Genomic DNA, 24,559 nt, shown 5'->3' on the forward strand with positions numbered 1-24,559 from the left:
GTAAAGGAGTGGCTAGTGGAGGGGATTCCTGCGCCCTGCAGGTGCAGGGCCCTGTCCTGACAACCATAGGTGTGGCCACAGAGCAGGGTGGTGGGACTGAGGCCTGGGAGAGGTTGCAGGGGGCTACATGTTTTGACCCTGGAGTACCCTCTGAACAGTTGCTCTGCCTCCAAACTCTCAGATGGAGGCAGCAGGGCTGCTGGGAGTGGGATGGGGTGAGGTGGATAGAACTGGCCCGAGCCCCTTTAATAAGGGGGGTGGGGCTGTGTATAAAGTCAGTGTTGGGGGTCAGAGAGGCTGGGGTTGGGGTCTGGACCTTATAAGGCAGGAAGGCTCCTGAAGGGACAAAAAGCTCAGCATATGGGAGGAGGGAGGACCTGCCTCTTCCACATGGCTGCCCCCTTCCTCTCCAGCCCCTACTCCCGGATATAAGCAGAGTGGGTGGAGGGAGGAATTGAGGGCCGCTTAGTGGCACACAGCTGGGGTGCTGACTCCTCCACTCTCGGCTGGCTGCCTACTTCCTGATTGGCATTAGAACCACAGAAGCTCAGAGCCCTCAGAGCTCTAGTCTGGCCCCTCCTGAGCTACCCAGTTACACCATCTGAGAGCCCCTGTTCCTGGCCTGTGGATGCGTGTGGGGGGAAACTCAGGGCCAAAGTCAGGGCCACCCACTCTTCTCCATCTGTCCTCCGGGGCACTCTGGCCACAGCCCTGCTGCTACCTGTCTATGTGACAGTGACCGGACTCTCTGGCTCCATCCACCTGTACTCCAAGCTGTGCCTCCTGGGGTCCGCTGGGCCCCTGCCCACTGCTGGTGACGAGGCTGGCTGCCCAGACCAAGTACTTGCAGCAGTACCTGCCCTGTGGCTTTGACAAGCTGGCCACAGAGGGCTCGCCGAGCGACTTCCCATGCTCACATGGAAGGCTTGGGGCAGGCTGCCCAGGTGCTGGCATTGCTGTGGCCATGTGGGGCTTGCCACCGCTGCTGGTGCACGTCCTCTCCCTGGGTGACTCCACCTTTGCGCAGTTGCTGCTGCTCACAAGCCAGAACCTTAGGTGCCATAGCAGTGTGGCCTGGCACGTTCAGGGCCACATCTTCGGCAGCCTGGACTGCATGGCGTTGTGTGCCAGGGATGGTGAGGGGGTGCCTGGGCAACACAGGCAGGACTCCAGGTGGACACGTTCTTCCCGACCATGGGGTCTGTGATCTGCATCTGTCCCAGATGTGGCTCTGCATTGTCTCTGAATGTCCACCTGATGTGGCCTTCCTACCCAGAGCATCTGTCCTTTGTCTGGCCCGGACCTCCCCCACTATGGCCAGATTTCCAACCCAGAGTGAGCATGTTGTCTGGGTCCAGTCTGGCATGTGGTATCTTCAGCCTTTATTCTTCTGGGGCAGAAAAGGGGAAATGGGACAGGCTAAGATTGATTTACTGAGCACCCATAACCTTCCATATGGTCTCTCACATAATCCCCCCAGTCAGGCCAGGAGACAGGTGCTGTATCCTCTCAAACTCTTTTCTTAGGGCACGTGCTTTGGAAAGGGTCTCAGAAATCATGTAATTAGATGCATGGATTTCCTCCAAAACTGATTCTCAAATTAGGTAGGTAGAATCCCTGGGGCAGAGTTCAGAGGCCCAGAACCCTCTCCTACAGCAGTGGGCCTGGGCTTGTGTTTTGCTCTCCAGGTCATTCTGATATACACCAAAATTTGAGGACGACTGTGCTCAAACTTCCTTTAGAAGGGCCAAACTGATGCTGACATACCTCAGATGATGGGAAGGTCAGTGTTACAAGGCAACCCAGTCTATTGGTCAGCTCTGATCAATGAGGTCTAGTTCGAAAAAGAAAATTCCCCCTTTGAACCACACACCCTGATGCAGGGTGACTTGGCACTACTCTCAATACCCATAGATCTTTCCATCTCAGTTACTGGTCAAGCTGCCTCCTGTATGGTTTCTGAAAACCAAAGGGCAAGACAAGCCATGGAACACGGCCTCGCTTTGGTCCATCCCCTCTCCTCTTTCACCTGGTATCCAGCATCCTTCTCCCACCCAACTCTGAGGTGTTCACTGAGGCCACAGTCCCCAGGACACAGGCCTCCAGGGATTCTCAATGACCCAGTCACTTTGCAACAACTTCTAGAGCAGCTGTTGTAACAGCTCTGAACCTACCCGACAGTCCTGCCATCCAGTGCTTTCCTTCTTGTCCCTGAAGATGGCACAAAACTAGAAAAAGCCACAGTGAAAGGCTGACCCCAGAGCAAGTGGCTCTTTCAGGAAGGGCCTGGGAAAGGACAGGTACTGACATGGCATGCCAAGAGGGGGCCAAGGCAGCCCCTCCCTGGCAGTCATGTGAACGTTTCCAGCCCTTCACTAGCCATGAACTTGGGCCTTCTGCACCCTTTGCTCATTGCTGCCACCGTAGCACTCCCTGGCCATCGTCCTTGCTTCCACCCCCCAAGTGGTGTCTGTACCTCAGTGGGCAGCTCAGCACCCCCTGACCAAGTATAACGAGGCAGAGGGGCAGTGTGAGTGTCCCAGAACCCCCATCTCTAGGGACAGTCAGCAGCTCATGAGTAAGCACTGTCCCCACCAGGAGGGGTTGGAAGCTGGAGACAGGTCCTGAGCTGCGCATGAACTAGCTAGCTAGCCCCTCTGCCTGGTACCCACTGGCGCGTTTCGGCTGATGAGTCCACAGGTCCTAGGCCTGGTAGTCAGGACCGCTGCCATGCATGCTCTGCTTCCATCTGTGCCCGGGCATTTTGAGCCAATGGTAGCACTTTCAGGCAGCCACCAGTGAGGACCCTGATGCTAGTCTTCTTCAGTCACGATGACCCCCTCACCATACTGCTTGCCTGCACGAGCTCCTAGCCAGTAGGCAGCAGGTGGGCATGCTGGTGTGGGCGCAGGCCTAGGAGAGCTGCCGCCACATGGCCCACTGCACCAGCACCCTCTCAAGTACTGCAACATCCTCATCACCTTCCTGGGGAGGCCAGGCCTGGCATCCCCCACCACAAGCCCAGCTCTAATGGGGCTCTGGGCTCCAGCTCACCACCAGGACAGGGGCCAGCTGCCTCATGGACACAGACAGGATGGCAGAGGAGTTGAGACCTCTTGATTTATTCAGATTATTTAATATACAATGATGCAACTGTGACCCCAAAGTGTGCAAAGTTAAAGCCTTTGACTGCAGCAGAGAGGAGAGGGTGGGGATGGCACACCTAGGGTGGTGGTGAGTCAGGAATGATGGGCAGCCTCCTCCCCAGGGACAAGGACAGGGGAGTGGCCTGAGGAGCAGAGCCCGGGAGCCTAGGGCCAGGGGAAGGGGGCAGAGACCTCCCTCTGGCCTAGGTCTGGAACCCAGAGGTGCCACGTGGCTTAAGGGGGCAGCAGCCTGGGAAGCGGCCAGAGGCAGGGCCAGGAGAGCACCATTTCTGGGGTAAGGGGGAGGGAGGGAGGTGCCCTACAGGAGAAGCAGAGGACGCCACCTGCCCCAGGGTTGGGGGAGCCGGGCTGGAGCAGGCTGCAGCGAGAAAGACCTGAGGCAGGCGCAAGGCCTGAGAGCCTAGGCTGGCTGGGCTCAAGGGGACTGAAGAAGGGGGAACAGGGGCAGGGCTCCCAAGGCAGGCCAGCCCCGGGAGTGGTCCTGACTCTGCAGGAGATGCCCAGGGAGGGGTGCAGTCCTTGGGGCCTCCCCTCCTCTCTCCCTGGAAAGTTGCCGGGGAATCCGTAGTGCAAATCTGTGGACTGCTCAGTTACGGAGGGAGGCTGTGCCCAAAGGGGAACCTTGAGGTGCACCCGCTCCACCTCCTCGGCCTCCACCACCATCCTCAGTACAGCCGCTTCTCGTAACTGTGGGCACAAGGCAAGAAGGGAACCAAGAGTGGGTGTGTAGGCTCTGCTCCCTTCCCAGATTCCCCTGCACAGGCCCTGGGCCACAGGGGTGCCCCCCAATGCAGGAGAAGTGGTGAGCTGCAGAAGTCCCTGCTTCTCAGCCATGGGGGGCACATGGAGAGAAAGAGCAGGCCCTGAGCCTCCGTCCTCCCCAGGCCAAGGCCTCTGAAGAACCTCGGCAGGCCAAGGGACAGCCACGCTACTCTGGCCTCAGCCACAGCTGAGTGGCCTGTCCTCAGTGCCCGGTGGGGAGACACAGCTCAGGAAAGTACAACCCATCCCCACAGAGATGAGCCTCTGCAGCCCATGTCTCCACCCGACCCGTGCACACACAGTGACCCAGGAGGCCCCTTCTGGTCACCGGGTCCAATCCAACATAGGTAGCCTCAGGCCTGTGGTCAGGAACATCTCTGCACCCCAGAGGGAATGTCTCCACTGGAGGAAGAGCCACTGCTGGCTGCTCCCACCACAGAGCTAGCCCTAGGGTCCATGTCCCATGATTACACCCAGCACCACCCCCAACCAGGGCCCCCCACCCCAGCTCCCACCCAGACGGCCCCTGCTCTACTCTACGCTTGGCCCGGGCAGCGCGGTTACTTACACGGCAGAAAGGTATAGCTACGGGAGGATGGGGCAGAAAGAGACACAGGTTAGACACCCGCCTGTACCTGGGGAGACAGGCCCTCTCGACCAGGGCGGGGCCACATGCCTGCAACTACCGCTGCCAACTAGCACTGCCCCCACCCACGGTTGCCCCAGCGCCAGCCTTGGAATCTGTCTCTCTGTCCTTCTCCTTACCAGAGGGCTCATGCCCCAGACTCCACCTGCCTGCCTGGTGCTGCCACCAGCAAGAGCCCAGCACACCAGCCCCTGCCACCAGCCACCAAGCTTCTGGGCAAGCAGGGCCTAGGAGCCCAGGAGGGGCTAGTGCCCTCTCCCGTGCCCTGCTCGGGGGGATGCCCGAGGGGAGGGGAGGGGCTGCCTGCATGGCGGCTAAAGGACAGGGTTCAAGGGTGGCCTGAGCCCTGTAGGAGAGGGTGACAAGGTCATCTGGCAGCAGCATCCATTCCTGGTGCAGACAGTCCATGGGGTCCCTGAAATCTCAGCTCCACCTCTGAACCACAGCCCCACCTGCCTGACCCAGTGCCAGCCAGCTGGGGCAAGGAGGCCACCACACTTACGAGTGCAGGCCGTGGACACCGCCCTCGATCTGAGCCGACATGGTCCGCTTCTCAAACTTGAGCTCTCCTGAGTACATCATGGACCTGCAGGCAGGTAAGTGGAGCAGGTCAGGGGCACCAAGAGCAGAGAAATGAGTGAGAGAAGGGAAGTAGGGAGGAGCCAGAAGCCTCCCTGGTGCCCCACCTGCTGCACCCTTGTCAGGGCACTCACCGCAGGACCGACAGGCTACGGGCACCGATATCCTGGCAGCCGTGCTGGATACCTGCTATGAGGTAGGGCACGAACTTCTGGATGGAGCCTTTGTCCTGGATGGAGCCCGAGACGCCCTGCGCAATCTTCACCTTATCCCCCTCACTGCACGGAGGGCAAGGAGGCTGAGCCGAGAAGCCCGCAAACAACCCCGCCTCTCAAGTGCACCAGAAGAGGGGATACCACCCAGGACCCATGGCAGCCGTGCGAGAAAAGTATGGATTCTGAGTTGGGTGGCCCAGGTACTGACTCAACTATACTACATGTGCCCTGTGCCTCGGTTTCCAGAACTATCAGGTGGAGGCCACGTTGGGAATCAAAGGCATGCATGGAGACTGAAGGGCTGAGGGCTCATCTGCCTGGGGCCGAGGTTCAGGTCAGGGCACCTGAAGTATCGTTTCTGGCTGCTGCTGCTCTTCTCCATGGCATCCAACGAGCCCATGCCCCGGTACTTCTTGAGCCTCACTCCGTCTGAGAAGAAGTACTCGCCGGGGGCCTCCGTGGTGGCAGCAAGCAGGGAGCCCATCATCACTGTGGTGGTCAAGGGGGTCAGTGCCTCTAGCTCAACAGCTCCAGCCCCTGACTGGCTCCCAGCACCCGACTGGCCTGCCCAATCCCCGGCAGCCCCCTCACCTGTAGAGGCTCCAAGGGCCAGGGCTTTGACCACATGCCCCACAGTCTGGATGCCGCCATCCGCTATGACCGGCACCCCAAAGCGCCGGGCGTACTCGGCCACCTTGTACACGGCAGTGCCCTGGGGCCGACCACAGGCCATCACTGCAGGAGGGCACACAGGACAGAAGTGTCAACAGCATCACAGGGGCCAGGTACAGGCCCCTTTTTCCTTGTGCCCTCCCTCCACTCTGGAAAAGGGACAGGGCTGCGTGCCACTCCTGAGGCACTAGGCAGGTGGCAGCAAGTAACACTAGGGTGAATGTCACACCAGGGATCTGGACCACCCCACCCATAATAGCACCAAGGGAGATCCTGATGGGGGCAGCAGTAGCGGCTTCAGAGTCTAAGAACCCCCAGACAGGTGCACACAGGCCTGGTGGTCCCCAGCCTCACCTCTCTGTACATAAGTTCCCCTTCGAGGCTTTTATTTGCAAAGCCTGTGACTAGGATAAGATGCTCCTTTGGGATACTGGTTTGCATTTCTTTAAGTTTAATTGTCCAAGGTGCTTAAGTGTTAGGTTTTAAGTGGGAATTCTCAGAAACCAGCACTTATCCAGAGATGCAAGCAAGGCTGGATAAAGTAGGGAAGAGACCTTCTCCAGAGGTACCTTTGGTATGTTTCGTCCCTGTTGCATCCCAAGGTGTAGCACAGTGCCTCACACACAGTAAGGGCTCAATCAATATATTAGGTGACTGAGCAAAGGCCTGTGTTCCACCACAGTGGTCAGTTAAGGTGAGGGGCAGAAACGCAAAAGCAGAGACTCTGAAGACCAAAAGGGGTAGATGTTCTGAGCAGAGAAGACCAAACGGGTCGCTCAATGTTCAGGTAAATGTCCCTCACTAGCAAGGCCAGATACATCCCCTCAGGCCAAGCCAGGACCCACAAGACAGACACTAGTTTCCAGGGAGCTCCCCTCAACCACGCAGGGACACACAGCAGGATGTCACTATCCCTCACCTCGTGTTCAGGAACCCACCCAAGAAAAGGGCTTTGTGACTGAGTGGAACCCCTCTCCCTGACCACCATCACATGGCAGTAAGGGTGCATATCCTTATACATTCAGGGACATGCTGTCCCCTTGACCTAAGTATCTGCCTTGTCACAAAGCTAATCCAAACCGTGAGCTGGCTTCCAACAGGCACTTCAGAAGAGTACTCACACCGGCCTGGGGCCTCGGATAGAGTCTCTCTGATCAGAATCAGAGAACAGGCTGGCACACACCGACAGTCAGCTCATTTCTTACACCTGCATCCCCGCGGCAGTGGACCAGGCAGGCAGAGTCTGAGCCCGGGTCACACCTGAACCCGCCATCCTAGGAAGGGGCCTGGCCGAGCAAGCCCTCAACATGCATCTGCTGACTGAGTGTGAGGCCCTGGGGCCTGTGGAGGGCTAGGGCTCTGCTAACTGCCAGTAACTCATTCTCCTATTGATTCCTACCTTCTTGGGTGATACAGATGGAGCCACAGCCCATGCCCACACGCAGCCCATCCACGCCAGCATCAATCAGGTTCTTGGCCTGGGCTGCCGTCACCACTGTGAGGGGTGGGGAAGACAGTGTGAGGGTGGGATGGCCCCGCCCTGTCCTGGGGATCCCTGCGACCCCATTCCAGCCCCCCACCCAGAGTGACCAAAGCCCATTTATTCAGTCCCCTGCCCCCCATGCAGGAGTGGCACCATCACCTGGGGATGCCAAAGGACAGAAAAGTTACCCAGAGAAGGGGCAAGGGCCATGGGGTGAGAGGGGACCGTGCACTCACCATTGCCCCCAATCACCTGGAGGTGGGGGTACTTCTGCTTGACATAGTGTACCATGGCAATCTGATACACAGAGTTCCCTTGTGATGAGTCCTGTGAGAAGGGGGACAGGGAAGTTTATTTTAGGCTTTGCTGGCTAAGGATCCTCACTAGGGGAGGGGGATCTTGAATGGACAAACTCCTAAAATTGTATGAAAAATGTAATGAGAATGCCTTTCTTTTTTCTAGGAAGACAGTTGCCAGCTCTCAGCCGATTCTCAAAGAGGCCTGTCATGGGTTAAGCAACACTGATGTACAGTCTCAAAGCAAAACACTGTCAGACCCACTGCATGGACTGGTCCTCACAGCAAGGAAATGTTTCCTGGGGCAGTACCTGTTCTTACCAACTCACTAACCAAATTAAATTACTTAACCTCTTCAGCCTCAGTTTCTTCCTCCAACAAGAGGGCACAGTAACGGTAAGTCAGGGGGCTGTTGCGGGGATTGGATGAGTTCATTAACATAAAGGTCTTAATGCTGGGCCTGGCAAGTGGGAGGTTCTCAACAAATGGGAGCTGTAACTATTTAGGGTCAACTTGTGAGTGCGGAGAGCCCCCAGAGGGGCCCGCAATTTGTTCTGAGCTGTCAGAGTACCAGTGACCCTCCTAATTCTGAGGCTTAGAGGCAAACCTGGGTCTCCACAGACCTTTACTGACCCACCCCCACTCCCGGGCGGTGCCTGTACCAGCACTATGACATCGGCGCCCGCCTGGGTGAGCAGGTCAAGGCGGTATTTGTCATCCTCGCGGGTGCCCACGGCTGCGCCACACAGCAGCTGTTTGTGGGAATCCTTGGAGGCCAAAGGGTAGTCCCGGTTCTTCTTCAGGTCGGTGCGGGCAATGATGGCCACTAACTCATCACAATCATTGACAATGGGCAGCTTCCCTGACCGAGGAATGCAGAGGTGAGTGAGAGGAAGGAGCTGATCTCTGGGGAATAGGGTGGGGTTGGAGGGCAACAGTGAGGGTGAAAATGGTCTAGGACAGAGACTCCGCTGAACTACCCAAGTCAGCCACTAGGCGACAGCACCCACCCAGGAAGTGCAACTAGGGACCTGGGCCTCTTCCTAAGGAACGAGAAGCTAAGAAACCTCACAGCCAAGCAGGTTCCTGGAGCTCTTCCAGCCCTGTGGCCTGACCAAGCTGCAGCGGGCAGCCCCCAAGCACAGCCTTTCACTGCTGGGCCACAGGCTACAGTGGCCGAAAACTCCTAGCTAGGGCACAAATGTGAAGCTTCCCTGCAGAGAGGAATATGTGCCCTGCCCGATATCACCCCCAGAGAACCATCCAGTATGGGCCAGGGAAGCATTTCTCAGTATCTCTTATAGGAACTTAGTGAATATTATGTCAACAGCCCCAATGTCAAATAAATTTAATTGTATGACTTCTCAGAGCCTTTAATAAACTAAAAGTATAATTTTTTATTGCAAGATGGTAAGATATAGAAAGCATTTTTCAGACTTTTAAGACCCACAGCCCTTTTTTGTGATGAGCATTTCAGAGGACTAGTTTTTTTTGGAAACGTACTGTGAAGATGCTGAGTATGGGACGGGTTTTCCTAAGCCAGGAAAAGGATTGTAGGAATCACTCTGCAGCCTGGGGTTGTTATTCAAATCTCCCCCAAGCCCAATCTGGTTGCTGGGACAACCTGTAAGGCTGGGAAGTAACAGGGGGTCTTGGGGTATGGGAAGCCAGGCTGGGAGGGTCTGAGTTTCTGCCGACTCCCTGGTACCTTTCTTGCTGCGCTGCAGGATCTCATTTGCCTCTTTCAATGTCACACCTGCTGGAGCCACCACCAGCTCATTCCGTGGTGTCATCACCTGTGGGGCCAGGAACATTTGCCTGCAGGTTGGCAGGTGAGAGAGAAGGGAGCCAGACCTCCCTCTGGTCCCTGGTCACAGGCACCAGCCTGAGGCCCCAGGGTGTGGGGTCCTCTCTCGGCCCCAGCCACACTTTCCCTGCCCTGCACATACCTCACTGAGGAGGGTGGTGTGGTCCTTCTCAGCAAGGAAGTCGATGTCTCGGGAGGTGACGATGCCCACCAGCTTGCTGCCCATGGTGCCCGTCTCAGTGATGGGGATGCCAGAGAAGCCATGCCGAATCTTGGCCTCCAGCACATCACCTACAGTGTGTGAGGGGCTCAGCACCACAGGGTCTGTGATGAATCCCTGTTCAAATTTCTGTGGGCAGAGACCGGGAAAGGAAAAGACTGGAAAAAAGCTGGAGGTGGTGTACAGCCTGGCCATTCCACAGAAGAGCCAGGGCTCTCAACAGGGTGGGGGACCAGAGAGAAAATGAAGGCTGGGCACTGGGCCCCCATTGTGGAGAAGGGCAGACAGGACCCCACAACAGTCAGCCTGAAGGGTTGGCAAGGGAGGGAGAAGGACCGTGAGGTGGGGGCTGCCAGGTGTTATCTTCTTTCTGGGGATGGACCTGGTACTTGCCTTGACCTTCCGCACTTCGTTGGCCTGGAATTCTGGGGTGCAGTTGTGGTGAATGAAACCAATACCGCCCATGAGCTGGGGTGGAAGGTAAGCGTGGTCAGAGCCAGGGGCCCAAGTCTTCTCACTCTGCAAACCTCACCTCTGATTCCACTTCCTCCGGATACCCAGCCTACCCCATGCAGTTCCCTCAGCCCTGGGTCCCCACCCAGGTGCCCAACTCACAGCCATGGCAATGGCCATGTCAGCCTCTGTCACAGTGTCCATGGGGGAGGAGATCAGTGGTGTCTTCAGTGTGATCTTCCGAGTCAGGGCTGAAGTCAGGTCCTGAGGATGGAGGCACAGTCTATGTGAAGAGTTTTATCATTCACTCAACAAACATTTACTGAGCTCCTCCATGTACCCAGCACCAGGACAGGCCTGGAGATAGGGCAGTGACAGAGCAGATGAGATCCCTCCTATCTATCCAGGAGGTGACATTCTACTTGGAAAGAAAGATGACAAACACAAGCATAGGATAATTTCAGTCAGGATAAAGGCTCCAAAGAAAAATAAGGCCAAGTGCCCATTCGAATAAGGACGTAGAAATCAGAAAAAGCCTTCCTGGGAGGTGACAAGTGGGAGCCAATCAAGTCAAAGTATAAGGGACTGTCATTCCAGGCAGAGGGAACTATCTGTGAAACCTACCCTGATTCCAAGCCTTCCTGAGATGTATTTAATAAAGTGAAAGGCTAGTGGAGTACAGGAAAGGGAGAGACACAGGGGGCAAGGAGAAAGAGGTGAGGGGTGCGGTAGGATGTGTGGCCTTGAAGACCCTGGAGAAGAGCTTAGATTCGATTATGAGCTGAGAAGCTACTGGAGGGTCTTAGGCAGAGGACAGACATGATCTGATTTGTGTTTTGAAGAGGTCAGGCTCTGATGTGGAGAATGAATAATAGGTAACAAGGCTTGAGGCAGGGAGACCACCAAGGAGGCTAGAGACAGATCCAGGCAGGAGATGCTGGTAACTGGGAGGGAGAAGTTATAGGAATGGGTCTATTAGACATCCAAACAAACAGGTAGTAAGGGTTTGAGTTCAAGGGAGAGGTCAGGATTGCAAGTGGTGGGGAATGGTAGGGAGGGCCAGATCACAGACACCTCTGAGATTCAGGCCAACAGCATGAATCCTAACCCCCAAAACACTCAGACACAGACTTTGGTGTATGACTGTTGGAGAATCACAGGCCCCTGAACTCCCCCTTCTCCTCTCACATCATACTACAGGAGAAGAGCCACAGCCTTCCTGACAGAGGTCACAGGACAGGGAGATCTTTGATGGCCAGGAGTGGTCTTTCCCATCCCTCTCTTCCTGGAACCCTGCCCAGGGTCCAGCACAAAGCTAGGGTGCTTGGTTAACTTTGTTAAACTCAACAGCTGGGCCAAGAAAGCTTCCTGGTTGCTGACAGATTTGCTCCTAAAAATCTGAGTCAGCACTGGCTACCCAGGGTGGACGTGAGCTTTGCCAACATGTAAGTGATCCAGGCACACCTAGCCCCTTTGATCTTTCATGAGAATCAGATCTGAATAAGTATCAGTGGTAACAGCAACAGAAAAGAAACTATTTGTATAAAATCTAACTCCTTCAAATTCTGTTGCCAGTTCTTATACATTGTGGATCCTTAAACAAGTCTGTTCACCTCCTTTAAAGTCTCCATAATTTTACTGGCTTCTATCATGCCCTTGCTCAGCATTTCAGACAAAATACAATCTTACTGATCTATGGTAATAAGTCAGCCACACCCACACCCATCTCCTCCCAGGGCCTTTTTGAGCCTCACCTAGGCTCTGTCAGAGACTGTGCCTGACCCACCACTCAGGAAGCCCCAGAATCCCCACAGCTGTCTCTGCCCCACTAAGCATAACCCATTCCATGTGCCAACTTCTCTGGCAGCAAGAAAGGCCACATTCCCAGGAAAAGTCTCTCCCACACTCTGCCCTTGAGCAATAAACCAGCCTCTTCCACCACATACACAGCCCCACTCCCCCAGGTCAGCAGAAAAGGTACTCACCACCTCATCAGCTATGAAGTCTATGAATCCTGGGAGAATCAGGAAGTCGCTGTGAAGAGAGAAAAGTGAGTATTACTGTTAGGTGGGTGCGGGGGGGCAGGGCCTGCCATGGCAGGGGAGGCAGCACTGAGGTAGGGAAAGGGATAGAGACTGGAGCCCTGAATCCTGCTGCCTGATCAGGGCTGAAGCACTCTCATGCCTCCCACTGCATCTTGCCAAGTCTTGCCCAGAGAGCTACTACAGCCAGAGGCAGCAGGAGGTCTCTAAACTTGGGGTGCCACCAACACTGTTGGCCCCAAATGTCCATTGCCTTTAGGGCTCAGAGTTCATCAAGGGACATAGAAGCTGGCCACACACAGCAGATACAGTGCCTGCCCTCAAAAACTTCTCAATCTTGATCGGGGGCAGACAGTAAGTAAGCATGCAATGAACCTAAGAACAACTTAGTAGTACAACATGGCATGGACAGCACACTCACAGGAGAGCTGCACCACCCAGTGCTGGGGCTGCTGAGTCACACAGGGTTCATAAGAGCATGGAGAGACCCCAGGGGGCTGAGCCTGGGACATGTTCTGACAGCACAAGCACTTGGAAATGTTTGCCCAGTTGGACTGGAGAAACCAACAGAAATGGCCTGGGATGGGAAAGAGGAGGAACAGGCCTTGTGGTTAGGATGAGGACACTGGGGCCCCAGCCAAAGCTTGGCAGCTGCCAGCACTAGGGTGGGCCACGATCACAGCAAATTCCAGAAGGTAAGTGCAGGTCTGCATGGGTATGGCAAGGTGTAGGGCCACAGTCCATGGACTCAATCTGCCTAAAATCACAGGATCCTTGACAGACATACCCCAAAGCAAATGTTCCACATTTCAGAACACTCCCTACTGGACTAAGCAAAGCAGCAGGCACCCCAGTGTTGGAAGGAAAAGCTACAGGGTGGGTGGGAGGGGTGGGGTTTTTAACCTGCCTCAAGGCCTAGAGAAACGCCTAGGAATTTCCCTAGGGAGTTTTCCTGGGAGACTCCAGTGAAAAATACACCAAAGGGATACTGTCTCCCCCATATCAAAGACCACCAAAGAAATAAAGAATCTTAACTGCTCCCGCCCCTTGGCAGCCCTTCTTCTGTACAGGAAAAAGGCCTCTGTGGCTCACTTAGAGGCCAGAAAAGAAATGCTGGAGTCTGGGCCACTTAGCTTTTTCTAGGCATTATATACATCCCTCACCCGGACCACACCACAGCTCTGGAGAGGCAAGAGGAGACACTCCTCAGGAGTGGCTGGGTATCTTGGTGTCTAGGGGAACTGCCAGCCAAGCAGAAGTGCTTACAGGAGAGGGAAGGGACTGGCAGGGGACAGGGTAGGATGTTCTTGGCTTGCCAGCATCCCCACTCCACCCCAGCCCCAGGTTCTGATGCTCCTTCCTGGCATGCACACAGCCTGCAGCCAGGAGAGTTAGTGCCAGGCCTGCAGCCTACAGGACAACTGGCCCAGGGCAAATGAAAACGCAAACGGAGCCTGAGGCAAATAGGTTCTATCCTCCCCCAAAATCCCATGCCAGGTGGGCTTGCGGGGATGGGAGTCACAGAATACCCATGGGGGGAGGAGGTCGAGGGGAGACACCAGTGCTAACCTGTGGACAGATCATGAATGGCACAGTGTTAAGAGGGATGGACAGGTCAGTGGGAAAAGGAGCCATCCCAACTACCCAGCTGGGCCTCTCCTGAGAGCAACACGCAAGCAGCTGCCTTAGCTGGGCCCCCTCTGTCCTCGTGGTGATGCTGAGAGTGAGGGTGTCCTAGACCAATGTCTGGGAAAAGTCTCTCCATAACTCCCACATACTGCGTTTCCACATGCCCCAAGGACCCCACCATGAGGCCAAGATGCCCATGAGAAAAGAAGAGGGCAGGCCAGACCCGGATCTGGCCAGAGACGGGACATAGCACCGAGGGCCGCCTTGTCGCTGTGCCACGTCTGCTCGTGGCGCGGGCTGCTTTCCTTCCCTTGCCCAGCCCTCCCCGTCACCCCCACCGCTCGAGTCTCTCGAATGGGGCCGAGGAAAGCGGGCATCACAGAAAGGGGGAGCGGTGCACGTGCAAGACCGGGGCAGAGGGGTCGTGGCGCGCTGGTGCCTGCACCGAGGTGGGGTCGAGGCCCCCCGCCCTTACTTGTAGGTGAGGCCGTCGGCGTTGGCGAAGAGCTGCTGCGCGGTGAGCCCATCTTCAGGCACGTAGCCGGTGCCGCCGCTGATCAGGTAGTCCGCCATGCTGCTGGGGTACACCGCGACCCGACATAAACACCCGCGCGTGCCGCCCCGCCGCCGCCGCTATCGCTGACGCCGCACCGCGGCCACGCTGCTGCCGCGAGCCAGGCGGGCCGGGGGCGGGGGCTACCGCAGAGGCGAGGAGGACCCGGGGCACCGCCCTCTCCTCTGGCCCCTCCCACGGAGACCGCCGCCTCCACCCCGCGCCGCACAAAGGGCCCAGTGGAGCCCGGCCCAGCAGCCGCCGCCGCCGCGCGCACACCCTGCGCCGCCTGCAGTGGCACAGCAGCCGCGCGGGCCGGGCGGGAGAGGGGGAGTGGGTCCGGCGGGGGACTGGGCAGGGCCAGGCCTAGACACGCCCCCTCCGCAGCTCCTCGTCCCGCCTCCTAAGCCCCCAGCAGCACCACGCCCCGCTCGCATCTCCCCCAGGCCTTGCGGCCCCCATTAGCCCGAGTGTCCCCTTGCCCCACCCCCAACTCCCCAGAGGAACCTCTAAGAAGGTCTGGCTTTCCCCAACACTAAGGCCCGGATTCTGATCAGGGCCTGTAGCGCGGAGGAACTGGTCTGGATTCACAGTTCCCCAACACGCAGTAGTTTGAGTGTAGCTTCCGTTCCCCGAACCCCGACATCATTCCTAGGGGGCAGCCACTCTTAACAATGACACTCCCTGACCTTTGGGCGGCCTTGAGGCCAAGGTCAAGTTTACAGGGTATTTTTCATAAATGATCCCATTTACTCTACAATCCATTACTTTCTAATTAATAGGTACCCCTACTTTATAGATGCAAAACCTACAGTTCATAAAGTAGCGGGCAGGTACCGCCTCTGACTCCTAGTCCAGTGCTTCCATCTGACATCCCTATCCCCAGCTCAGAAAGTGGGGTGCAGACCAGGCGTTTTAGCCTCAGAAAGGAAAATTTGTTCTTATCTGGGAGGGTAGTGTGGTGGGAAGATGAGGGAAGATATTGGGCCTTGCTTAGGCAAGTATGCATACAAATTAGGGTAGAGGCCTGGGAAGTTTTGAGAATTTCCTGAAGCATAGGTTTGGTAGTCTTATGGGCCCTAAGATACAGATTTCTACATGGTGCCAGCGAGATTAGGTAGCAAATTGATGCAGATGGGGGCAGGTGGGATGGCAGGGGGAAGAACTTGGACAAGCCATGTCCCCTGTCGCAGCTCAACAATGCCAATGTTGCTACCTCTTTTTATTTGGGAGGGTAGTGTGGTGGGAAGATGAGGGAGGATCTTGGGCCTGTGACCAGAACTGCTAGTGCTACCCTCTGACCAAAAGCTAGAGAGCAGATCCTCCACCCAAACTCCACGGTCTCCTCCATCTTCCTTCCTCTCCTGGTCTCCTTCCACAGCTCACTTCTTGGTGAGGTGAGAGAGGCGGGGCAGAGACACAGTCGTCTTCCTGGCAAGGTGGCTGTTGGTCTGTGGCACACTCTCCCTGCATTCCCAGCGCTGGGAGGCTGGGTTTGTTTACCTCTCAGCAGTGTGGTGGCAGCCAGGCCCAGGGGAGGAGGCTCCCTGGGATGCCCAGCCTCCCCCAGTGACGCCCCGGGACCCTACCAGGAAAACACAGACTGTTCCATTTGTGGGCAGAGTGGAGGGGAGGACAGGCTTCCCACAGAGCAGGGGCGATGAGGCCCAAGAGACTGACCTGCTGGAGGAGATGCACAGTATCCAATGTCCTCCTTTCTCTTACTGTGGGGGATGTGAACATCACAGACTGCCCCCTCAAGCTTCCCTCTCCACCAGTGGACCCCCGAGGAGGGCTCCTGGTGGGGGCCTCTAGAGGCCCTCTGGCATTGGAAGGAAGGAAGTAGACCTGCTGGGCCCTCTGGTGAGTGGGGGCTGGGGCCAGCTTTCCAGGGATCCTGGGAAGCACTTCTGATTCCTCAGCACTCAAAGGCTCATCCAGAGGGCCCATGCCATAAGACGAGGGGGTATCCTGAGGGGAAGAGCACTAATACCTCTCCACTGGCCAGCTAAGGCAGACCACCCAGCAAAAGCACGTTTGGCCATTCAGAGCTGACCTGGGGCACCTTTCTAGCCAAAGAAGGATGGGGCTGTAATGGCAGCGCAGGTGGCAGGTCACTATCCCCTACAGCATGGGTCAGGAATGCTAGGGTACTATTCCCCGTTCCACCAGAGCTAGGGCCCAGGACTGGGGCTAGGTTCTGCCATCTCTTCATGTGACTTCTGCCTTAGTCTGGAATTTGGACCCAGGGGAGCAAGCTGCCAAACCAAGTTGTGGGGAGGGTCACCTTCCCAGTGATGACCTCATGGCCCCACTACCCTTATGCTGCTCCACACGACCTCCTGCCTTGACCCCCATCAGTCAGAGCTCCTCATTACTCTAAGCTGCTGGGCTCAGCCCTGGGTTAGACTGTCCTTTTCCGGAGACTGTTAATCCCCCCACCCCCACCCCCACTTGCCTCCCCCCTCTTCCTGATCTTCCCCAGCTGCTTCCTCCGTGGGGAGGAGACACCGAGGCAACCACTGGGCCTCTCAGCCTGAGGAAGGGCTTTTGGTCCCCAGAGGCTCCCTACCTAGCAGCTGTGAGGACAGCAGGGCAGAAGAGCCAGTCTAAGCCCCTTCCAGCCCCTTCCTCAGGATAGGGGAGAATTAGTGCCTAGCTGGGCACCAAGGTCTAGGCTGGGAGCCTGGAAGTGTCTGTGTGGTCTGGGATTTTTTTAATGGAAATAAGTATTTCAAAACACTTATGAAAGAAGGATTTGGGGGAGTATTAGCGGGGAGAAGAGGTAACAACATTGGCATTGTTGAGCTGGGACAAGGAACATGGCTTGCCAAGTTGAAGCCAGAGAGCAGTAACACTGGCCTCAAACCCAGGACTTTTCATCCAACCCTGTCCTCTTCCCACAGCTTTAAGCTAGCGGTGGCAGATGGAGGTCTAGCCAGCAGGTTTTGAATCTCAGTACACCACCTGGCTGTGGCTCAGGTTTTATACAGGCTCTTTGGAGCCTGGTCGGGTGGGTGGGTGGGGGAATGGCCCCTTGGTGCAGAAGTACAATTTGGAGAAGGGCTGCTCCTACATGGCCCTGGTCTGAGCTCTGAAATGATACTTTGGCATTACCTGGTCTCACCAAGGCAGTGCCTCCATCAAGCCCTGAAGTGCCCCACCCTGCTCTCACACCTTCTGTAGCCTCTCCCTAGTGCTCTGGACCCTGAGCCCCAGTAGCTGGATTTCTAGGATGGGAGGAAGGATAGGGCTGCCTGAACCAGAGTCAATTCTAGAGAGGCTGCCTGGAGGGGCAGGAGGGTCTAGCAGCCCCTTAAACTATTAAAAGTTTGTATATAAGGGGCCTTCCCCTGGTCAGAGCTGCAGGGCTAATTCCCTCAGACCACCCCCACCCCCCCAAACCCAGCTTCCAGGTCACCTCCCCAAGCTGCTGAGCACCAACAGATGGAGCAGAGAAAGAAGTCCAAATCCTCTGGACCAGAAGCACAGTGGGATTGCATTTCAAGCTGTGATACAATCCAGAGATTAGCCACTGTTTCCCTTTCAGCCAGTCCCCCTGGAGCTCAGCTCAACAACCCCACTCTTCCTCCAGAAACCCCAGCAGGCTTAGGGGACAAGGTGGTCCTGAATATTAGGAGAGACACCTGCACTGGCAGCCTCAACAGACTTCAGTAAATGGTGAGGAAGGGACAGTGTCCACACCTGGCTCTGAGAAAGCATCCATCTGGACACCTACACCTGCCAATAAGACTGTGAAGACAGTTCTAGGAGGAAACAGCTAAGGAGGGATAAGCAAAGTTGGACTGGGACTCCAACAAGCACTGTTTGAACCCCAGAAGTTGGAGTCACTTGGACCAGGTGTCGTCGGGTGTGCAGTGGAGGTACGACCCAGAGCTAAGATTTTAGGGGGCGTTTTTTCGACCTGCTCCCCGATACAACGCAGCACCGAACCCTCTGCACAGTGCCCTCCTGCATCCCCCCAACCAAAGCTGGGTGAGCAGCGTCTGAACCCGGTTTCGGGAAGTTAAGGTTGAGGCGGTTAGTGGGCCAGGATGGTGGTACTGCCCCTCCCCTCCCCCGCAGCGCCGGTTCCCGGAGCCGCCGCGCCCGCCCCGGATGCGCCCCGCGCTGTGCCCTGGGCGTCACCTCTCGGGCTCGTAGCCGGCCTGCAGCAGGCGGGCGCTGTACCGCTGCGCCGCCGTCTCGTGTCCCGGGTGTTGCCGGGCTCCGGGCTCCGGAACAGCGGCGGCTCCGCCTCCCTGCAGCGGCTGCGGGAGCGGCCCTGACCCCGCTGGCAGAGCGAGCGGCCCCTCCATGCGGAGGCCGAGGCTCAGGGCGGGCTGGAGCCTCTCCGCCTGGAGGCTCCCCGGGCCCCCTCTGGGGAATGAGAGCAGCCCGGTCGGGTGGCGGAGGGGGCGGGGACCCCGGGGCGGGGTCTGAGAACAAGGGGCGGGGTCCGAGTGCCAGGGGCGGAGCAGCTCGGGGGAGGGAGGATCTGGGAGCCTGATGGACTCCGCCCCGACGCCGCGCGCGCGCACACACACACACACACACACACGCACACACAGACACACACACACGCACATACGCACACACGCACCCGGCTCCGCCGCCCCCGCCCCAGCCCCGCGCTCCTCCTGGCCGCTCTATGCGAATGCTCAGATCCAGCCCATCTCTTCCGTCCCGGGATCAGCTAGGGGATACCATGAAATGGAAGAAAAACTGCAAAGAACATCCCCTTCCTTCCTTCCGGACTTTTCCAGTTTCTCCGGGCCACTTCTAAGTAAACCAGAAGAGGAAAGGAGCTCAGAGTGTCTCTAGAGGCCGATAGAATGGACCTTTGGAGCGCCTTCTACCGGCCAGCCGCAGACCTACCTCGTTAAGTCAAGAGGCGAGGGAGACTATCCATATCATCTCTTTGCCAACTGTCCTCTTTGCTTGTTCAACGGACTCCATCGGACGGGAGGAAAATAGATTTCCCTCAGCTCTTATCTGCCACTACCTGAGGTAAGGTAAGGAACAGATAAAGATGCAGACTACTTAAGGAAGAGGGCCTTGTCTTCCGTTATTTGTGGTATTCCAGTGCAGCTGAGCCCTCAAAGCTGTTCGTTTACTGACTAGAACATACCTTTTCCTGTTTCATCGATGTTATTATCATTGTCAGCAATGATTGAATACCCAGCAAAGGTGGTAAAGAAAAGTAAGAATCCTTGCCCTCAGGCAATTTCTTTGAGGAGACAAAGATAAAAAATAAACATTGACCATTCTTACACCATATTCTTTAAAAAAATCTGACAATCTTGAGGGAGCAAATGGTAAACATTGAGTGAATCAGGGGTGTTAAGATGCATTTCAAGGAGGCAGAGTTATGAGTCAGATTTCTCAGCAACTATTTCACAAAAGAATTGAATTTATGAAAGAGTAAGATCTTAGATTTTATCCTGCCTGGTACTTTTTCCCATGCAAATACACACCCATTCCCGAGATTCAGAATTAAAACACAATTTCTTTGACTCTTGGCCACGTGTGAACTCTTGTTACCATCAATGCCATCATAAACAATATTTTTGCTATAGAAATGGTTATGTCCCCTCAAAAGTCACATTGAACCTAATCCCTAATGTGATGCTTTTTGGAGGTGATTAGGTCACAAGGGCAGAGCCCTCATGAATGGGATTAGTGCCCTTACAAAAAGACCCCAGAGCTCCGTCACCCTTTCTGCCATGAAAGGACACCACATCTATGAGCCAGGAAGGAAGGTCTCGCCAGACATAAAATTTTCCAGTGCCTTGATCTTGGACTTTCCAGCCTTCAGATTGTGAGAACGAAATGTTTGTTGTTTAGGCCACCCCATCCGTATATTTTTGTTATAGCTACCCAAATGGACTAAGACAATTTTGTATAACAGGATTATTTCCATGTCCCTGCAGATCTCTCAAAGAGACAAGTGTGATCTGATCTAAGCTGTACAAAATGATTAAATTGTTTTTCTGGTCCCTATTCTTGAACCAATCATTCTATACACAGAAAGAGCCAGAAACAGGTTTATGACTATAAAAAGGAAAGGTAGTATATTAAAGAGGACTAGAACTGGCAATTAGGTGAGCCTAAGTCCAAATCTGGGCTTCTTTGGGCTTCTTACTATATCATCACCAAGTCACAAACTCTCTGAGCCTCAGTTTCCTCATATTTCAAATGGGGTTAACATCTGTCTCATAAGGTTGCTTTGCCACTAGTGAGATAACACATGTGAAGTTCCTTGGTAAGCTCTTAATAAACAGAAGCAAAGATTATTCTATGCTAAGTAAGTTATAGCTAAGTTCTGCACTTTTGACCCACAGCTAAAGCTGGTAGGGCAATGCAATATTTGATAATTTCAATTATATATTCATTCAACAAATGTTTATCAGGCACCTCCCATGTGCCAACTAGATGCTGGAAGTGCAGTGGTGAACAAGATGGTCATTGTCTCTGCTGCTGTGGGCCTTAAATGCCACTGGGGCAGGCAGACAAACAGGCAATGAGGGTACAATGTGAGAAGGACACCCCTCCACACAGCCCAGACTCCTGGCAACACACAGAACATAGCCAGTTTTTCTGAGAAAGAAATGAAGCAGAGTTTACTTCAAAGGCCCCTGGAAGAAGGCAAAATGTGATAAGTAAATGATACACACATACATAATGAGTGGGCCCTGGGTATTGATTGAGACCTGGCACTGCCACAGAGTGGCTCTGTCTTTTCTCCAGGGCTTGTTGGCTACAAATGAGATTTGATAGCAAACTATTCATTAGAACAATCACATCTCAATGGGATAACCTGAGGGCCTCAGCATTTCATATGAAGGGATTTTACCTGTAGTTATGTCTAGACCAGGGTTCTCACTGGGGCATTTGGCAATGTCTGGGGACATTTTTGATAATCATGAGTAAGGGGGATTAGGGGGTTTATAACTGGTACCTAGTGGGTGAAGGTGAGAGATGCCATTAAACATGCTACAGTGCACAGGAGAGCCCTTCACAACAAAGAATTATCCAAGCCCAATGTCAACAGTGCTGATATTGAGAAACCCTGGTTTGGAGGAACTATTTGAAGGAAACCGAACGAAGGTAAAACTGCTTAATCTTCCTAAAGCTGGTAGGACAATGGGCATTTCAATTTTTTGTACATGAAAGAGCTATTTATCCTCACTGGGCCTGTTTCCTCATCTGTGAAATAAGAGATTAGATCTTGTAGAAAGTCCTTTCCATCTTGAAACAAAGTATATGAATCAAATACAAATAGGATTAGGGTGCAGTTAACAAAAGAGCTGTAAAGTTGAGGGGTGGAGGTCCACCTGGTTGCTAGTCTGTGTGCACTCCTTCATTTTCCAGGCTTCCTGAAGTCAGGCACATAGTCCATTCATTGAAAATGTATGAAGTGTGTACTATGGGAAAGGCACTAGTACTGTGGGCAAAGCATTAGAGGAGTGTAAAGAGGAATTAGATACAGCTCTTGCCCTTCAATCACGCACATGTAGGAAGGCAGGAAAAGCAAGGATAACTATAATATGAGACTGAAACAAATGATGAGGAGACCAACATTAATTGAGTATGTGTGTGTTAGACATTAGAATAGACACTTTTCTCATTAACCCTGTTTCCCATTATTTATGTCTATTTCTCAGGCAAGGAAACTGAGGTTCAGGCGGGTAGAGCCGCTTGTCCATAATCAGGTAGTGATTGGTGAAGCCCTGTAAGACCCTGAGCCTGTTTATTCCAACATTTGAGCCTTTAAATACCTTCCAGGTAACTCTTGTCTTCTCTTCCCTCAGACAGAACCTGACACCATCAGCAGAGAATCCAATACAAGGTTTAGCCCACTGCAGTGGACTTCAAAGAATGGTTCAGATTATTTTATGATTCAGATTTTGATCTGAGTGGGTATCACCTGAAATAAATGGAGTTTAGCTTGGAAATATTTTTGTTATGAGTTCCATTTATTATGGCAAAGTTTCTGCAGTAGACATAGCAAAGAACCTTGCTAACAGTTTTTCCTCAAGATTCACTGTGGGAAGAGAGTCGACTGACCTTTTAGGAGCAAATATGAATATATCTATCCTGTACAAGTGTAATTTAGGCCTCAAGGTAGCTATCATAATAACTTCTACTTGCACTTCTAGCATTTGGAAAGGGTGCATTGATTTGTTCAACAGATAATTATGGAGCACATGACAGGTATAGCAGTTTGCCAGACACATTAGGGTATACAACAGAACCTAGTCAGGAAAATGAAATATTAAAAGCTAAATACAATATCAGGTATAATTGTTGTCAACTAGAGGTGATTTTGCCCCCAGGGTTCATTTGGTGATGTCCAAAGGCATTTTGGTTGTTACAATAAGACGGGTGCTGCTGGCATCTAGTGTGTAGGGACCAGGGATGCTACTGAACATCCTAACATGCACAAGCTAGCCTCCTCTCCTCCCAAACGAGTTATCCAGCTCAAAATGTCAATAGTGCTGAGGTTGAGAAGCCCTGATATGGAATAATTATATGCTCTTTGGTGGTGCCATGAGTTTTTGAGAAGAGGAGAGCCAAGCCCATCAGTGGACTGATCAGGGAGGATTTCACAGAGGAAAAGGACCAGCATGTGTCTTTGAAGGAGTTAGAATTTAGGAAAGGAGTGGGCCTGGAGGGGGCGTTCCAAGGAGGAAGTATGGCTCAGCCAGGAGGGTGGGACAATGAGCATGTCATTGTGGCTGGAGCATTAGCTCCACTGCACAGCCTGCAGGTCCCTGGGGTGGGTGAGAAGCCAGTCATCCTGCTGCCTGGGCCCTGGGCTTTCTCCACTGCAGTCCACCTCACCTGAGCTATGGCCCCACCTCATGTAATATCTGCCACCAGGAGCCACACGGGATTTTCAGGGAATCATTCAAACAGAAGCTTTCTTCTGTCCTGAATGCAGCTGGCCTATCTGGAACATCACTATCTATTCATTTGAAAGATAGAAGCCAAAACACATACACACATAAGCAAGAACTGGACAGAGGCTGGTAAAAGGTGGAATCATGTTCTAAAGAGCACAGACACACAATGAATAGTCAACAGACTAGCTGGGGGAAGAGAAGCCAGCTGGTCAATAGAAGCAGAACAGCTCTGGGGAGCAGCGGGCATGGCCACCGGGTCACTGCGAATGAGAAGCCAGCATGCATGGGAGAGTCGGGAAGGGAGAGGCTGAGTCAGACAGATGTTTGGTGGTGTCAGATCAGATGAAATGGCAAGAAAATCTCATCTGCTGGAGAAAAAGGGAGAATGGGGATTTCCCACTCAGAAGCTCTGAGGAGACAGAGGGCAAAAGTTGAGAGGAACTGTCCCAGCCCCAGTTCCCCCATCTGCTTGTGTCTCTCCTCTCTAGCCTGTGTTTAGGGAAGAAAGGACCTGGAGGGAAAGCATCCAGGAGCAGGAGCAGAAAAGAGAGGAAAGGAGAATGAAGGGCAGGTGTTTCAGACTGGAGGAGATCATGCAGAGCCCAGATTTGGGGACAGCCCCAAGTGGTTTGCCAGGGGCTGCCCACAGACTCCTCAGAGGCAAGGAGCCATCCAGACACCGAGGAGGCGGGTGAATCAGGGGAGGAGCGCCCATGGAGACTAGAGTTTAGGGTGCCTGCAGGAGGCAGAACCCCGAGCATGTGTCTCACTCCCACCCCTGCCTGCCACCAACATTCCCAGCAATGGGGTCGATGGGAGGAGGCAGGACCCAGGCACCAGAATCCTGACTCTTCTCCCTCATCCCCTTCTGTCCCAGCCCAGCCTCCATGGCTTAAATAGCCAGGCAGCTTTGCTAGGAGCCACCCAGCTACTGCAGGCTTTTGCATCTCCTGTGAGGCTCAGGTGAGGTCACTCAGGGCTGGTGCAGGGGTGGGGTGGCGTGGCACAGAGGGTGGAGGTCTCCAGTTCAGGAAAGATCTATGCCAAGACCACAGCAGCTCCCTGTGTCCATGCCCACAGCATCCTCTGCACTGGGTCCCCACGGAGATGCCCTTCCCCTCACCAC

The 24,559-nt window shown here is 54.4% G+C and overlaps 1 protein-coding gene across 3 annotated transcripts; it reads right to left on the bottom strand.

Annotated features, from left to right (window-relative positions):
- Positions 1-3,103: 3,103 nt before the first annotated feature.
- IMPDH1 (inosine monophosphate dehydrogenase 1) lies at positions 3,104-18,942 on the bottom strand. Of its 3 annotated transcripts, none has more exons than XM_036909099.2 (15): positions 18,674-18,941; positions 14,447-14,545; positions 12,286-12,334; positions 10,463-10,564; positions 10,241-10,315; positions 9,770-9,976; positions 9,529-9,616; positions 8,483-8,682; positions 7,761-7,851; positions 7,441-7,536; positions 5,961-6,104; positions 5,714-5,858; positions 5,289-5,432; positions 5,078-5,161; positions 3,104-3,854 (listed from the first exon to the last, which is right to left on the bottom strand). In XM_036909099.2, exons 1-15 carry the CDS (start codon positions 18,841-18,843, stop codon positions 3,833-3,835), a joined length of 1,716 nt encoding a protein of 571 aa, XP_036764994.1. In that variant the 5' UTR covers positions 18,844-18,941; the 3' UTR covers positions 3,104-3,832. The 3 variants fall into 3 exon arrangements, with proteins under 3 accessions (XP_036764994.1, XP_036764993.1, XP_036764995.1); XM_036909098.2 differs by having other exon boundaries at positions 14,447-14,548; XM_036909100.2 differs by lacking the exon at positions 5,289-5,432 and having other exon boundaries at positions 14,447-14,548; positions 18,674-18,942.
- Positions 18,943-24,559: the final 5,617 nt, after the last annotated feature.

Source organism: Manis pentadactyla, chromosome 7 (assembly GCF_030020395.1).
Source record: "Manis pentadactyla isolate mManPen7 chromosome 7, mManPen7.hap1, whole genome shotgun sequence".
Taxonomy (NCBI): Eukaryota; Metazoa; Chordata; class Mammalia; order Pholidota; family Manidae; genus Manis; species Manis pentadactyla.

What these genes read in the sequence shown, in the direction of transcription:
- IMPDH1 (XM_036909098.2), bottom strand. Translation starts at nt 18,843, where the DNA reads ATGGAGGGGCCGCTCGCTCTGCCAGCGGGGTCAGGGCCGCTCCCGCAG. An exon ending in GCCGACGGCCTCACCTACAA is followed by an intron (nt 12,335 to 14,446) that starts GTAAGGGCGGGG and finishes CTCTCTTCACAG; the next exon opens with CGACTTCCTGATTCTCCCAG. An exon ending in ACGAAGTGCGGAAGGTCAAG is followed by an intron (nt 9,977 to 10,240) that starts GCAAGTACCAGG and finishes CTCTGCCCACAG; the next exon opens with AAATTTGAACAGGGATTCAT.